Raw genomic sequence first — 16,709 nt, 5'->3', positions numbered from 1 at the left:
TTAAGCTCACTTTTCCAGAAAGAAAGAATTGTGTATTTTTAAGGGAAAAAAAGGGGTTTCAATTGAGGCACATGTACATTATTCTTCATTCATTTACAATTTTTAAAAAAGATTGTAATGCAACCTAGACATCATGTATCAAGAAAAAAAGTTCTTTGTACCTTTCCCATTGGCAACACTTCTAATGGTATTTATAGAAATGTTCTGCCTCTGACTTTGTCTCTTCCTTCTCCAGTTAAACAGACGATTAACAACCAAGTCCCCTGACTCAAAAATCAGTGTTCCTTCCATTGTAAGGAAGCCAAATAGTTAACAGGAGAGTTCAGCTAAAAAATATAAGTCATTAACCAGCCAACCTCCCTAAAGTACAATCTTGGCAACTCCTCATGCTCCCGGCAATTTGCAGGCTCCAAGCGCATGCTAATTGGAACAAGAAGATGGTAACATTTGCTCTGATACATATGCCATTTGTTCATCCTAAAATAATTTAAATCCTTACAGACCCTGGTCATTTCAGGTACTGCTTTGATTTACACTGGGGTGTGTGTGTGTGTGTGTGTGTGTGTGTGTGTGTGTGTGTGTGCGCATCTATATATCTACCTATATATATATATATCTCTGTATATGTATCTATATGTCTACCCATATATCTACAAACCCATCTATATCTATATATTTATATCTCTATATCTATATCTACATATACCGGTGTATGTGTGTTATTCCCTTAGCACCCAGGTGACTGGTAATCAGCCATGACAAAAGTGGGGAAAATGAAGTATTTGCCCAAGTCATGCAAAACAGAGTAGAAAGTATATAAAATATACATTGACCTTTGCAAACAGGTCACATCATTAACATCCCAGAACTTGAGGTCATCTGATCCAATATCCTCACTTCTCAGGAGGGAACGCTGAGATCCAGGGAAACCGAGTGACATGGTAAGTCACACGGCTACTGTGTTGAGATTTGAACCCAGGGCTTTTGACTGTTTCTACAAATACTTTTTCTGTAGAGGTAACTTCAGATTCTCTCCTCTAATGCAAAAGTTATGGTACTGTTGGCAATGAATCACTTTGGTAGCAATTTGAGCCTGGACACTAGGTGAATCTACACACACACACACACACACACACACACACACACACACACACACACTCTTGAGGTAGCATTCTAGGAGTTCAACAATTCCACCAACAAAAGCTCCGAGTCATTCTGTTGAACTTGTGGGCTAAACACACAAATCCACACTCATCATTTCTGTTGTTATTGTTGTTGAAGCCTTTTGCATCACCTTCTTCTCCTCCTTCCTCCCTCTTTTTCCTCTGTGAATCATCTCTTTTAATGAAGAGTTTAAAAAGAAAGAAAAAGAAAAAAGCACAATTTGTCAAAAACTAACAGGTATATCATTTTATTTTCAAAGGGTTACAGAAAGCTATGAAAAATAACATCTCACAGATAACACTGGGGAAATGCTGAAGTGATTAGGTCCAGCAAACACCTTGTCCAAAGTGCAAACCACCAGGAAGATAACTTCTGGCTGTCAAACAATGGCCTCCATCAAAATCTTTTCACTGTTGTATTTTGAGGTTCAAAAACAGTGTGATGTTAAGGTGAAATGTAGAGGAAGAAGCATCGATTTGAAAAAAAAACAGGAAGGGAGGAAGCAAGGAAGGGGAAAAGGGAGGAAGGAGGAAAGGGGAAAAGGGGGTAAGAGAGGAGAACGGGGGAGAATGGGGGAGAATGGGGAAGGTGGGAAGGGAGGAAAGATAGAGGGATCACATAAGTGGTTATTGCAACAGACCAATTCAGAGATGGAGAAAGCCTTAATTTGGAAGGCATTTTTGTTGTTGTTCTGGAAAAGAACTATGACATCAGGAACGTGAGGCTATGACATGCAAATGAATTGGTTTTGAGTGTGTGTGTGCGGGGTGGGATGGCTCCCTGAAGGTCATTATATGTGTAAAGTGAAAGGCACAAATGCAAGAGTTGCAAAGGGGGATTTGAGAAAACTTGGCAACTGATATGAGATAAATGTGGAATAGAGGTGGGTAAGAGAAAGGGTCAAAGATTACCCCAAAGTTGCAAAGTTGCATCTAGAAGGATGATGGGGCCTTCGAAGTGGACTTATTGGCTTCCTAGAATGCTACTTCTTGGAAGGGGAGTCATCTGGTGTCCTGGATCAAAGTACCATTAAAGTAATTTCATGCCAATGGTCCCATAACCACCATCAGAGGCAAGAATTTGAAATTGCTTCTGGAAAAAGTGCAGTGGTTCTGGGATGAAAAGACCTGGATTCAAATCCCCCTTGTGACACTTGGTATCTGTGTGACCTTGGTGAATTCAAAGGAAGGAATATTTGAGGAGACAGGGTAGAAAGAAGATAATATACTCCATTTTTAGACGCATTGAGTTTAAAATGTCTGAGTCAACCAAGTGGCGATTCCCCAGCCAGTACTTGGTGATGCCCAATAACATCCAAGAAATCACTTGAAAAGTTAACTTAATAGTTCAGCAAAATTTCCTTAATTAATACCTCATAAACCTGGGGGCTTTGACTGAAGGGCTAAGCTACAGTTTACTTTTGCTCACTAAGAATACTTGTAACTCAGCATGTTTAATGGCTAGATAGTCCTACTTCTGACACATAGTAGCTGTGTGACCTTAGGAGAGTCATTTCATATGTTAGGACCCTTAAAAATTCTTAAGATGCTAAGTTGCAGAGCAGATGTTAATAAATACTGGCAGAGGAAGCTTCCTCTTTGGGAGAAGGGGAGAAGGAGAAGGAGAAAGAAAAAGAGGAAGAAGAAGAAAAAGAAAAGGAGAAAAAGGGGAAGGAAGAGAAGGAAAAAGAAAAGGGAAGGAGGAAAAAGAAGATAAGAAGGAGAAGGAAGAGAAGAAGAGAAGGAAGAAGAGGATGAAGAGGAGGACAAAGAGAAGGGGAAGGAAGAAGAAAGATAAGAAGGGAGGTGAAAGTAAGAGAGGAAAGGAAAAAAAGGGGAGGAGAGAGAAAGGGTATGTGTGTAATACCTACCATCTGTCAGGCATTATGCTAAGCATTTACAAATATTATAGTTGCAATACAAATAGTATCATTTTTATTCTCACAACCCTAGAAGTACTTGTTGTTGTTATCCCATTTTACTGTTCATGAAACTGAGGAAAAGAGACATTAAGTGATTTGCCTGGGATCATACAACTAGTGAGTAAATGTGTATTTGAATTCAGATCTTCCTAATTTTAGGACCAATCCTCTCTTAGATGAGCCTCCTCATGGCTACATATACAAAATAAATACAAGAGAATGAGAAAGAGGGAAAACATTAGAACCCGGGAGAGGGGATAGGGGAGATAGGTGGGTGGGTATTGTGGATAGGAAAGATTAGATTGCTTCTAAAATCCCTCTAAGATTTTGTTTAATAGCTAAATTCTGGAAATTGCCAATAGCTTGAAAAAACCTCCAGGGATAGAAGGCGAGTCTATCCTGGAACAACTATGCACTGGGGAAAAACAGTGATTCTGGAAGCAAACATAGGTTCAGATCCCATCTATGATGTTTGCCCTTCATGTGTAACTTTGGGCAAGACTTCTCACTTCAATAGGCCTCAGTTTCCTTACTTGTAAAATGAGGGATTTGGACTAATGTCCTCTAAGGTTTCTTAAGGCTCGGGATCTATGATTCAGTGAATAAAAAAAGGTTATTTCCTTACTAATTTTCTTGATTTTATGAGTTTCTGAAGCCAAACAAGAAGAACCCATTACTTAAAGGCCAGCCTATAGGTGGAGAGGTTCTTGGAGCTTAGCTAGGCTGGTCCTCCAACCCTTCCCAGTGTGAAAGAAGCTGCTGAAGTTTCTGCTTTTCTAGGATAACTTTTGAAAACTCAGCTTCACCCCTATACTATATAGTGAGTCTTCGGCAAAGTACTTAATTGGGAAAGAAAAGAAAGTACAACTAGTAACCAGAACTTTGGCTCAGGTCTCAGAATTTTGAAACAATAACAGCATTTACAAGTCCTTTAATCATTCTGGCTTGAGCTGCTCTTTCACCCATGCTTACCACCCCAAGGTAGGCTGGGATCGATGTTCCCCTATATCATGACCCAGCAATAGAGGTAACCCTTTGGGCCTCTTGCCCCAAGCACAAAGATATTTAGTTATCACTCAGAAATGAATTTCTTCCTAAGAATTAGTCACTGAGTTTGTCAATCAACATCTATTAAGTGCTTATTATGTGCCAGGCACTGTGCTAAGCATTGGAAATGCAAAAAAAAAAAAAAAAAAAAAAAAGGCAAAAGAGAGTACCTGCTTTCAAGGAGCTTAGAATCTAATGATTTTAATGACCTTCTCTCAAAGCTTCTTTTACTTCTCTCCTCCCCTCCCTCTAAGGGAATTGGCATTAAGTGACTTGCCCAGGGTCACACAGCTAGGAAGTATTAAGTGACTGAGAGCAGATTTGAATTCACATCCTCATGATTTCAGGGCTGATGCTCTATCCACTGCACCACCTAGCTGCTCTGCTTCTTTTACTCTTGAGGCCAGTAGGTCTTTTGAAAAGCATCCTTTACAGAGATGTTCAGGCTTTTGTTGTTTCTCTAAATACAGGTGAGGGAGCTCTGTTGGCTTCATTAGCGTAAGCGTTCCTGCTCCATAGACAAATATCTATGGAACAGGGGAGCCCCACTTCTGAAGGAATGCTAATGAGACATGTACTTCAGCCCTTGGGAACTGCCAAAAGTATTTACTCACAGTTCAAATGTTCATAGTAATTGTGGAAAAACTTGGGGGGGGGGGGAATCTGGACCAATAGTGAAAGCACTTCCATTTTATTCAACCCATGTGCTAACTTAGCTTTAACATAGTATAGTTGGCTTTCTACTTCCACCTTTGATTTTTCTTTTGCTCCGGCACAGCAGTGATGTGCCCAGGGAGTCAGTGTTATCAAGTGGAAGAAATGTTGACTCCAGAGTCATAGTATGAGAATTCAAAATTCTCCTGTGGAAATGTCTGTGTGATTTCAAGGTAACTCTCTTTATTTGTTAAAATGACAGAGCTAGAATACCGGAAAAAAACAATATATTTGGAGACAGAAAATGAATTCAAATTCTGATTTTCCCCAGTTCCAAGGTCCCTTCCAACTTTGAAATATAATACATTTCTAGGACAGGAAACTCACTACTTCACAAGGTCTCCCATTTTATGATTTAAAAGTTCTGAATGATTAAATGAATGGACTTTCTTTTCTATTAGACTGAAACTTGTCTCCTAATTTACTTGTGGGTACTCTAGATAGAGTGCTGAATTTGAAAACAGAAAAACTTGGTTTGGAAATCCATTATAAACCCTTTAGAACAAGGAGAGCCACAATCTCTAGGACTGGTAGTTTAGTTATATATTAAAAACAAGAGCTTTAGCTCTAGAACTAGATGCTACCTGATACTACCACCTCTTCCAATCTCAGTTTCCTCTTTTGTAAAATGATCACAATAACATCTACTTCCCAGCCTTAGTTTCTCCCAAATGATCTATGTTTAATGGTTTTAAGTCTCAACTCCTAAGAGAATACACAGTAATTCTAAGTTACTGATTGTTTAAATCTCACCATTATGTGCTTGTGAGGGAGCCTTTTGGATTATTGTTGTTCAATAACAACAATTACAACTCTCTAAGACTCTAATTGGGATTTTCTTGGCAAAGACCGGAGTGATTTGCCACTTCCTTCTCCAGCTCATTTTACGGATGAGAAATATGAGGCAAATAGGTTTGTGACTTGCTCAGGGTCACACAGCTTAGAGGCCAGATTTAAAGTTAGATCTTCTACATTTCAGGTACCTAACTTTTATTATTAAAATTATTATTTTATTAATATTGATTATATTAAACACCATTTTTGTGAATAGGAAATAAATACCCGATTTACCTGATATATATTATACATTGAATGAATTTCTCTCCCCCAATTTTGGAAGACCCTGGACATGAGATAAAACCCAATTTTTAAGCATTTTTTCCCCAGAGCATGGCAATGGAAATGTTAAGAATTCAAGAAAGGATTTAACACTCAGTTTTTATGGTTTTTTTCTCTAGATACAGATAAGCATTTTCCATCCTAAGTCAAATAGAATCATCAAACTATTTTCTTAAGAAAAAAACTAAGGGCAGCTAAGTGACATAGTAGATAGAGCACCAGCCCTTTAGTCAGAAGGATCCGAGCTCAAATCTGGCTTCAGACACTTAACACCTTCTGTGTGACCCTGGGCAAGTCACTTAACCCCAATTACCTCAATGCAAAAACAACAACAACAACAACAACAAAATACTCAGTTCATGGAGCCACATTAGAACCCTTGTGTTAGTCAGTGAAGTTCCACTATTACTTTACAAGATGATGAATGTCAGTTCAATGCAGAAGACTCCTTAAATGAAGGAGAGATTACTGAATCCAGTAGCCATTCTAATTGTTACATCTGCTGCCAAAGGTGAAAGTTTAAATAGTGTATTAGAATTGGAAATAATCACCACCCGACACCAGTGGTCCCAATAACAATAATCGCTGAAATTTATATAGCATTTTGAAGTTTGCATTTGATATATCCTCACATCAACCCTATGAAGAAGATCTCGAGGTATCATTAGACTCATTTTGCAGGTGAGAAAGCTTAGATCCAAGAGCATCTACCATAGCCCCCTGCCACGGGGACTAAGTAGCTATGACAACAGTTACACTGGGCCAAAGGATGGCATAGAAATAGATCTTAATATTGGGAAAGAGGCAACTTTGCAACAGTTCCCCCTTGTGGAGAGCAAATGCCAATGCATAGGACCCACTTCCACTCTAAAGAAATGCAAATTTTAAGGAAACTTCAACTTTGGAGAAATTAAATTTCCATTGCATTTCCTCCTAAAGAAGCAAGGGTGGTGGGAATATTAGGTTTTGCTATGACCACCATTTATTAGCTTGAATTAACCCTTTCCAGAGGAAGCAAAGTATGGTGGACCAGATTTCAAGAGACTGGGACCTGGGTTCAAATCCAAAATGGGAACTAGCTAAACAACCATGGAAAAGTTATTTCATTTCCTTGAGCCATTTTCTCATCTATAAAACTAGACTGATAATACCTAGGGAATCTCCCTTGTAGAAAGTTGTGAGGTTCAAAAGATATAGATCGAGTGTTGGAAAGGACAGTGAAGAGAACTGATTGAGATATAGTCTCTTATACATTTGGAATCTGAAGCACAGGGAGATTTAGTGACATGGGGGTGGGGTGGGGTGGGGAGTGTCACATGGCTAATAAGGATCCAAAGGCGAATCTGGATTCAAGTCTTTCTGACTGTAAATCCATTGCACTCTCCATTACCCCACACTACCTACATATAAAATATTTGTGAAACCGTCAAAGTGCTAGATAAATGTAAGGATATTTGGTGATTTGCTTCTTCTTCTTCTTTTTTTTTTTTTTTCAAATCTGTGACGTTTTCTTTGAGGAAGAAATTTCTTCCACTAACATAGACTAGCTACTTATTTGTAATCTCTGTCTTGGATAACGTGGGGGAACACAGATAGGAGAGATGAAATGATTTGTTCCTGGTCACAGAGCTAGTATGTTTCAGAGACAAGATTTAATTCTTCTATGCATTATGTTTCCTTCCTTCTCCTAAATGCCACTTATAATTATTATTGTTGTTATTGTTTATTTTTCCAATATTCCTTAAAGTTTTTTTTTGTGTGTGTGTGAATTGGCCCCCTTTAACAGCAGTCTAGTGATAGCTATGGATGTCTTCTTAGAATCATATTTTTAAATATATAAAAGGCATAGGATTGCAAAGAAAATCAATTATATTGAAATATAGCTTTAAACACATTTTTACAAGTTGAATCTCATGCAGAAGAAGAACCAATATAAAGGCATTAGACGGAGGAGGAGGACTGGTATTTCTGAAAACTTAGATTGGGAATGGGTTAAATATGGAACCATACATATGTATACACACACACACACACACACACACACCATGGAGTGTATAGCACCCTTCAAATTCTATAAAGAAAGGGGGAGGGAAAAGGATATGATAGTATATAGAAGAGTATATAGATTTATGGCAGTGAAACTAGATGTACAGATTAATGGGAAAGGGATAAAAAAAGGAAGGACAGGGATAGAATAAGTAGAACAAAAAAGGGTGTAGTAGATTAAAGGGAGTGAGATAAGGTGTGTAGAATACTGGGAATGGGATAAAGAGAGAGGGAAAAGATGGGGGGGGGGAGATATGGGAAGGATCCATGGGGGGTGGGGGGTGGGATAAAGTATTAGCAAGGCAAGCTAAGGAATAGAATTAAGGTAAAAAAGAAAAAAAAAGGTTGGCCCTCATGTTAATAACCCCTGCTGTAAATGGTAAGCAAAGGGAGAAGGAGCTGAGATAAAGTACTGAGGGATAGGGGAAGAACTGTATGTTTGTTATTTCTGTAACACTCCCGCAGCTATCACATAACCCCATGCGAGGCATTGTTCAAGGAAGACTTTCAGAAGTATTCCTCTGATCTCTTTTCCATGAAACAATTCTTACTAAAGAGAAGATCATATTCCCTAAGAGATCAGGAAGTTGTTTAGATACATATTTTAAAGTCACTTGCTAGCCTAATAGCCTGTAACCAGCATGGGGATTCTAATAACACTGAAGTCTTTGTTTTTCAGATCAAAAATTTGGGGTATGTGGGTAGGAATGGGGAAAGATAATACACCTATAAGAAACCAAACTTAATTAAAAAAAAAAAAAAACACGAACTCATCAATATTATCAGAATGGCAAATTTCTAAACTTAAAAACAATCACCCCAATCTGTATGACAATATAATATTTATAAACGCTGTAATAAGGAGTGTCCTGAGGATTTACTTTAGGTTTTCAAATGGGACTTTTTAGTTTGTTCATTGAGGATTTCCTACCTTGCTTCTACAGACAATTTAAATCATATTGACTGTCCTATTTTAGAAAGGGAAGGAACTCTTTCATGTGGTCAGATTATCATGGAAGCATAGATTCAGAGCATTAAGGAACCTAAAAAGTCACCTGTGCAACACTCTCATCTTATAGAACGGGATTCCGAGGCTCAGAGAATCAATGAGCATTGCCCAAATAAAGTAATAAAGTTGCAGAATTGGGATCCAACTCAAGTACAGAGAAATTGGAAATTGTCTGATGGAGCAGTGGGGTAAAAAAAAATCATTATGTTCATGAGAACCTGTTGTAAGCATTTCCTAGGCATTATTCATGGTAATGAACTAGCATTCAATCTACTAAAGGTTTATTGTAGGTCTGGTAGAACTTTGGATCAAGAAGAAATTTCAACCAGGTACTCAATTCAATTTTTCTAACAATATTTGCTTAAAAAAAAAAATTAGAGAATGATTTCACCATCGAGGAAACCATCTGGTTCCCTTCCACTATCTTTTAGGACACTCAGGCTTAAGAGGAACTGTGATTATTTAAGTACAATGAAATTATTAAATTCAGTATTAAATTAAATACCACTGCATTAGTCCATACACTTAAGGAGAGGTTCGATTTAATGCATTTTGCAGAGAGATTCTCTTCATGAAATCAACCTTTCAAATTTAAGCAACCACAAATACATGTCAAAATCTATTTGAAACTGACAGTGTATGCATGTGTAAATATGTGTATACACACACAAATATATACATACATATGTTACATATGCATATGTATGTATATATATGAAACATATATATACACATAAGTATATAATAGATATTTTCTCATTCCTAAGGAGAAGCGATCAGACCACCACTATCAGAATACTCAGATCAGAGCTCAGAAAGGGAGCTTACTTTTGTTACATGCTGATAAAACTGATGAATCACTTGTATCTTATGTTCAAAGAAAAAAAAAAAGCACCAATTCTTATCACAAAAGATACATAGAAACTTAGTGTCTCTTTTCAAAACCCATAAATTAAAATGTCCCATCCTTTCAAATATTTGAAACTATTTAATCAAACAGACAGTTTTTTAGAAGCATTTCTTTTGATAATCACACATTGGACTATACTTTTGAAAATGGTTTTTTTTCTTTTTGCACAAGCTCTGAGAATCCTCCATTTCCCATGACACAAATCCTTAATCTTTGCTTCCCTCTAAATGTGAATGATGGGCTTTTGCTTTTTGATGACCTGATTTTATTATGCTCAAACTATTAACACTTTAATTCTGACCTTAAAAAAATTACAGGTGGAGATACCTTGGTAATTTCTAAGTTGAAAACACTTGTGTTTTAAATTGTGTAATTCTGTACTGAAATATTTCACTAGAAACTTAATATTAAAGCGCAACACAAACAACTCATCTTACTGAGCAACTATTCAAAATAGCATTATCTGTAAAAACAAAACAAAACAAAAGCCAGAGCTACCTAAATGTCCTGGGAGAAGGGGAATGGTTAAATAAATCGTGGTCCATTCACATCATAAAATACTGCAGTGCTCTTATGACACAAGTGTAAGTAACATAAAGAAAGCTGGAAAGACCTTTCTGAAATAGTGCAAAGTGATGTCATCCCCATTTACAGTAATAGAATTAAGACTATTCATCATTTAGAGGGTAATCAAATTTTGCACGAGAGCTGCATTTTAACCAGAAGTCCCGTCCACCTTCAGCATTGCCATCTTAGCAGGAAATGTCAAACCCTCCCCCCAATCTTCTCTAGCTCAGAGTTATAGGGTACCCCCTTTATATCACATTTTATTTCCTCAATTTCTTTTCAGTCCCACTGAGGGAATGGAATACATCTCTGGGTGTGTTCCAGTCTCAACAATATAGATTTGGCATTTCTCTTAAAATCTCTTATAAACATGCTACACTGACTGATCTGTTTAGCCCACAAGGTAGAATTAAGCCTTAAACTTGAACTTAGCAATCAAAACTTTTACCTTTGGAAAATGCCCAGCGAGTCTCCAACCGCATTCTTCACACCCTCCTTTCCAGGCTTCAGGAATTTTTCTTTGAAGGTAGTGAACCCCTTAAACGGCATGGTGAATGAGGGACCCCTCTAGTGGGTTAGCAGCAATCATTCACTGTCGGTCATTCTTATTCATTTCAGTTTGAAAGGCCCATGCAGAGCCCTCCCAGGGAGACAAGTAACCACTCTTTTCCCCTTGGAAATATCAGGAAGATGAAATCCAATCAAGTTCTTCCAAGACAAAAAAAAAAAAAAAAAAGGCAATGGGATATGGGGTCTGACAGCAGTCAGGCTGGGGAGACTCCTTAGGAGAGCTAAAAGGGAGACAGGATGCTGGGAGCTCTCTATGCATCGACAGTGAGGCTCAAGGCAGACTCCTAGGGGCTGCAGGTGGAGATGCTAAAGGGGACCTCACTGGGTGACCTGGGAAAGAGGCAAATCCCTGTCTTTGCTTCCCGCTGGTCCTGCCTTGGTTGGGGCTGAACTCTGGGCCCCGCCCCCACCTGCTTTTTTTCCTGAGCTCAGCTGTGTCTCACTCCCAGATGCTCTTCAAGGGGATGCTATAGTAACAGACATCATACCTGCCCCTCAGCCACTCGTTATTAATAGGCTCTCGTCCAAAACAGGCATCCAGGAGCAAAGTTAATTAAACATTTACAAGTTCTCTTCCAGCATGGAGAACAGACACTCTGCAAACAAATACCCAGATACCTTTGGCTAAAGAACATCACTCCTCATTGGAGAGGCGGTGGGCATGAGGCAGAAAAAAAAAAAATGAGTTCAAATTCTGACTCGGTCACTCACTAATTGTGTGAGTTGAGCATGTCCCTTAATCCCTCTGGGTCTTAATTTCCCCATCTGTAGAATGAGGTGTTAGGGCTGGGTAGCTTTCAAGATCCCTTCCAGATCCATCAACAGCTTCAACAGGGACATGCAGGGAGTTAAGGAAAAAGATAATTATTACTTTACATTTTGAAAAACTTTGCAAAGTTTACTTAGTTTTTTTCCTAATCTGTGGTTCAATCATTTTGGGTGTCCAATTCTTCATAATTCCATTTGGAGTTTTTGTGGCAAAGCTACTGGAATGGTTTACTCTTTCCTTCACTTCATTTTACAGATGGGGAAACTGAGGTCACACAGCTAGATACTGGAGTGGTTTACTATTTCTGTCTCCAGCTCATGTAACAGATGAGGGAATTGAGGCAAATAGGGTTAAGGGACTTGCCCAGGGTCACACAGTTAATCTCTCCAGCTGCCCATCCTTCCTAATACCCTTGTACAAGAACATAATGTATATATATATAGACTGGGTAAAGGTAGCCAGTGCTCTAAGGACACTAACCAAACTATAAGTGAAAATGGGATAAAAATCAGATCAAAAAGGAAAAAAAACAAGAAAAAAGGGCAAATAAACAACAACAAAAGTGAAAATACTAAGCTTTGATCCACATTCAGTCTTTGCAGTTTTCTCTCTGGATATGAACAGCACTTTCCATCACAAGTCTATTGGAATTGTCAAGGCATATATTTTACAGTATACAAAGCTGTTTGTACGTGTAGCTATATAATACAGTGAGCTTGGAATAAAAAAGGCATGAGTTCAAATCTAGTCTCAAGCACTTCTTAGTTGTTTGATCTTGAGGAAGTCATTTAACCTCTGTCTGCCTCTGGATCCTCTACTCTAAAATGAGAATAATAATAACACCTACCTCCCATTGTTGGTGTAAGAATCATATGTGTATATTGCTTAGCACAGTGCTTGGAACAAAGTAGATATTTAATAAATATGTTCCTTTCTCCTCTAATAAAAGTTTTAGAGCTAAAAGAACCTTAAAAGTTTTGTAGTTCAATCCACTTTTTAAAATGTTTATTGAAAACTTATTTTTCTTAGTACTTTCATTTCCAAATATCTCCCTCTAGTATTCTACCTAGTGGAACATTCAAAGGGGAGGGAAAGGAAGGGGGAAGGAGGGAAGGGAAAGGAGGGAAGGATGAATTTAGGAAATTTAACAATATGGTGACTTGAACAATATATAAGTTGTTCCACATCCATGTTCTTCAGAGAAAAGTCTCCTGTTGTTTTGTTGTTGTTGTTTTTCACTTGCATTGTTATAAGAATAATAATAGCTATCATTACATAGCACCTATAATGTGCTAGGCACTATGCTAAGTATTTCACAAATGTCAACTCATTTAATTTTCACAATCATCCTGGAAAATTATTGTTCACTTGTTTCAGTCAGGTTCAACTCTTTGTGACCCAATTTGGGGTTTTCTTGACAGATATATTAGAGTCATTTGCCATTTCCTTCTCCAGTTCATTTTATAAACAAGGAAACTGAGGCAAAAATGACTAGTCCAGGGTCCCACAGGTAACAAGTGTCTGAGGTTAGATTGAAATTCAAGTTTTCCTGGCTCCAGGCCTGGTGCTCTATCCATTGCGCCATCTGGCTGCCATGTTATGTTATTTGTTTTGCTGGTTCTGCTCCTTTGTCCTTAATCAATTCCTGTGTTTTTGGTTGCTTCTCTGAAGTCTTCACATCCATAATTTTTTTTAAATTAATCAACAAGCATTTAATATTTAACAACAAGGTGCAACTAGATACTCAATGGATTGAGCACTGGGTGCTGAATCAGGAAGATGTGAGTTCAATTCCAACCTCAGACACTTACTAGTTAGGTGACACTAGACAAGTCACTTAATCCACTGGAAAAGGAAATGGCAGACCACTCCAGTGTCCATTCCGTGACAACTACAGGGACAGAACTGGAGTACTATAATCCATGAGGTCATGAAGAGTTGGGCTCAAGTGAGCAACAATCACCTTCAAATGATAAAGGTAGAGATTTCTGTCTTCAACACTTGGGTATGAGTCTGACAACTAAAAGATCAACTATCTCTTGGTGTGCAAAGCAATCAAGAAAGACCTCAGCAAGACCACATTACATATTACTCACTCAAACAAAATATTTATCCAAAGCCTTTTATGAGTCTCGCATTGGTACTATTTGATGACTTGCCAATAAAGAAATAACTTCACCAAAAGTAAATACAACATGAGATGGTGATTTAAGCATTTTCTCATTTAATATAAGGACTGACCTATGGTAATGTTTCCTGGGCCAAAGAATCTATTTCAAGATCTATCCTCAATCAAATTAATCTATGACTCTCATTCAAATTGCAAGAGATCCTAGAGGCATTTTGTTCTACCCTTCTGCCTCATGCAAGAATACTCTCTAAAACATGCTAATCTCCCCTGGAATTCACAATCTATCCCTAATTGTTAAGAGTTCTTCCTAATTCTGAACCAAATTTAGCTTTCTATTGATTAATTTCAGCTCTGGAGCTTTAATGACTAAATTTGATTCCTGGTCCCCAATAGGTAGAAACAGCTACCATGACCCTCCTAAGTCTCCAATCTAAACATCTAGATTTCCTCACAGGATATATTTTTGAGATTTATTATTTCCATTGCTTTTTCTCTAGCTATTCTTCAGTTTTTTTATTGTTTGATTGGTTTTTAGTCATGACCTACTCTCCAAAACCCTATTTGGGGTTTTCTTGGTAAAGATACCAGAATGGTTTGCTATTTCTTTCTCCAACTCATTATATAGATGAGGAAACCGAGGCAAACAGGATTAAGTGACTTGATCAAACTCACAAAGCAAATAAGTGTTTGAAGTCAAATTTCAATTCAGTCCTCCTGACCCTAGGCCCTATACTCTAGAGCCCAGCTGGTCTGTTCTCCAGTTTGGCCATTTTCAAACATGGTGCTCAGACCTGAATTGACACTCTAGGTATCTCCAACTGACTTTAATGAGATATATGGATTGGACAAAGATGCTGCTCCAACTCTAGGGTGGTTTTTCCACTCATCTCCTGTTAGAATTCATAATGTTCATAATTAAATGGAAGAAGGGACACAAGATCAAGTCCCACTCCAACAATGAGTCATCATTTGAATACCACAGTCCATGTTCCTCTCAGTTTGGCCCTAAAAACACTCACAAACACACACACCTCTACCTATCTTTTATTACCTTGATTATTTTCATTAGTGGCTAACACTTAATAATGCTTACATGTATCAACTCATTTCATCTTCATACAACAATCTTGTGGAAGAGGTGCTACTGTTATTCCCATTTTATAAGCAAGCAAACAGATCAAAAAGGCATTTAAATGATTTGCCCAGGTCCCATAGCTAGAAAGTGTCTGAGGCAGAATTTGAATTTGGGCTTTCTTGACTTTATTCTCCGTCACCTAACAAGGCAGCAAATAATAATCCATCCAAAGCTAGCCTCAAAGTCAGGAAGCCCAGGATTCAAATGTTGCCTTTGACACATACTAGTTATGTGACTGGATAAGTCAATGATCCTTTTAGCATTCTAGGCAACTAGGTAGCATAGTGCAAAGTGTGTTGAATTCAGTCACGGAGACACTAATGTGTGTGTCTCTCTCTCTCTCTCTCTCTCTCTCTCTCTCTCTCTCTCTCTCTATATATATATATATATATCTTTGCAAATTTTAATTTAATAAGTTTAATAACTTGTTAGTTTAATGCTAACATCCTATCTTCTAAGTAGCTCTAACTTGCATTTCAAAAGAAAGTTTTCTTACAAGGGGATTCCCTATACTAATGATATCTGATTATTCATGGTGTAAATGAACTCATATGCTAAAAACTGGTTTTTGTCTTTTCCTTCATTCAGCTCCACCCAATTCAACCTCATTTGTTAGACTTAACTAGACTAACAGTCACTCCTTATAGGGACCCACTCCCAATTCTAATCTCTAGAACAGGACAGGACATGTACTATAGGTTCCCCACAGCTGGGCTGGAGGCACACTATAGAGTTTACCATCTTCTTTCTTGCTATGATTCAACCATAGTAGGGGAATATCAATTCAGCTCCATTTTCCTGCATTATTGGAATTTGGCAACAATATATTCCAAAGAATAGATGTAAGTTCTAATCCTAGTGGCATAGAAGCACTTCCTTTCAAATTTCACCCCTGACATGTAAGCTTTGTGATTAGCTCAAGACACTTAAGCACGGTGTCTCAGTTTCCTTTCCTGTAAAATATAGGAATTGGACTCCAGTGTCATCTTCTAGCTCTAAATTTATGATTCTATGATCTAAGATTACAGGTAAGGATAGGGGTTCTTAAACTTTTTTGTGTAACATACAAGGAAGTGTATAGTAAATAATAAATAATTAGAACAGTTAGGTGGTGCCATAATGCATAAAGTGCCAGACCTGAAGTCATGAAGACTCATTTTTCAGAGTTCAAATCCGACCTCAGACAGTCACTTAACCGTGTTTGCCTCAGTTTCCTCATCTGTAAAATAGGCCGGAGGAAGAAATGGAATACCACTCCAGTAGCTTTGTCAAGGAAATTCCAAATGGAATTAACAGAGAATCAAACACGACTGAAAAATGTGAACAGCAAAGCTTAACTGATTCAACAGGAGAGAAAAGTGTACGTGACACACTTAAGGATAACTTGCATTATTAACATTTTCTCTATTATATCCTAAGTGGAGAAAATCAACAAAATAAACCAAGTCCCAGTTTGTCAAATTCCAAGGGGTAAATAAAGCCTCCCAATCAAAGTTTAATGGGGACTCTCACCAGCCTGTTTGACAGAAGTCTATGGACTCTGTCTCAATAATTGTTTTTTTGGGAGAAGGGTTGGTGAGGGAGGGAGAGGAGAAGACTTTGGGGTT

General features: G+C 37.9%; 1 protein-coding gene across 2 annotated transcripts in view; it reads right to left on the bottom strand.

The window, feature by feature from the left end:
* SLC17A8 (solute carrier family 17 member 8) overlaps positions 1–11,053 on the bottom strand; it is a 55,563-nt gene extending 44,510 nt beyond the window's left edge. For both annotated transcript variants that reach the window (XM_052001371.1, XM_052001372.1), the window contains exon 1: positions 10,946–11,053. In XM_052001371.1, the coding sequence (XP_051857331.1) occupies positions 10,946–11,046 (101 nt within the window). In that variant the 5' untranslated portion in view covers positions 11,047–11,053. The remainder of the gene's footprint in view (positions 1–10,945) is intronic.
* Positions 11,054–16,709: the final 5,656 nt, after the last annotated feature.

Source organism: Antechinus flavipes, chromosome 5 (genome assembly GCF_016432865.1).
Source record: "Antechinus flavipes isolate AdamAnt ecotype Samford, QLD, Australia chromosome 5, AdamAnt_v2, whole genome shotgun sequence".
Classification (NCBI taxonomy): Eukaryota; Metazoa; Chordata; class Mammalia; order Dasyuromorphia; family Dasyuridae; genus Antechinus; species Antechinus flavipes.
This window is presented reverse-complemented; position numbering and strand designations above follow the sequence as displayed.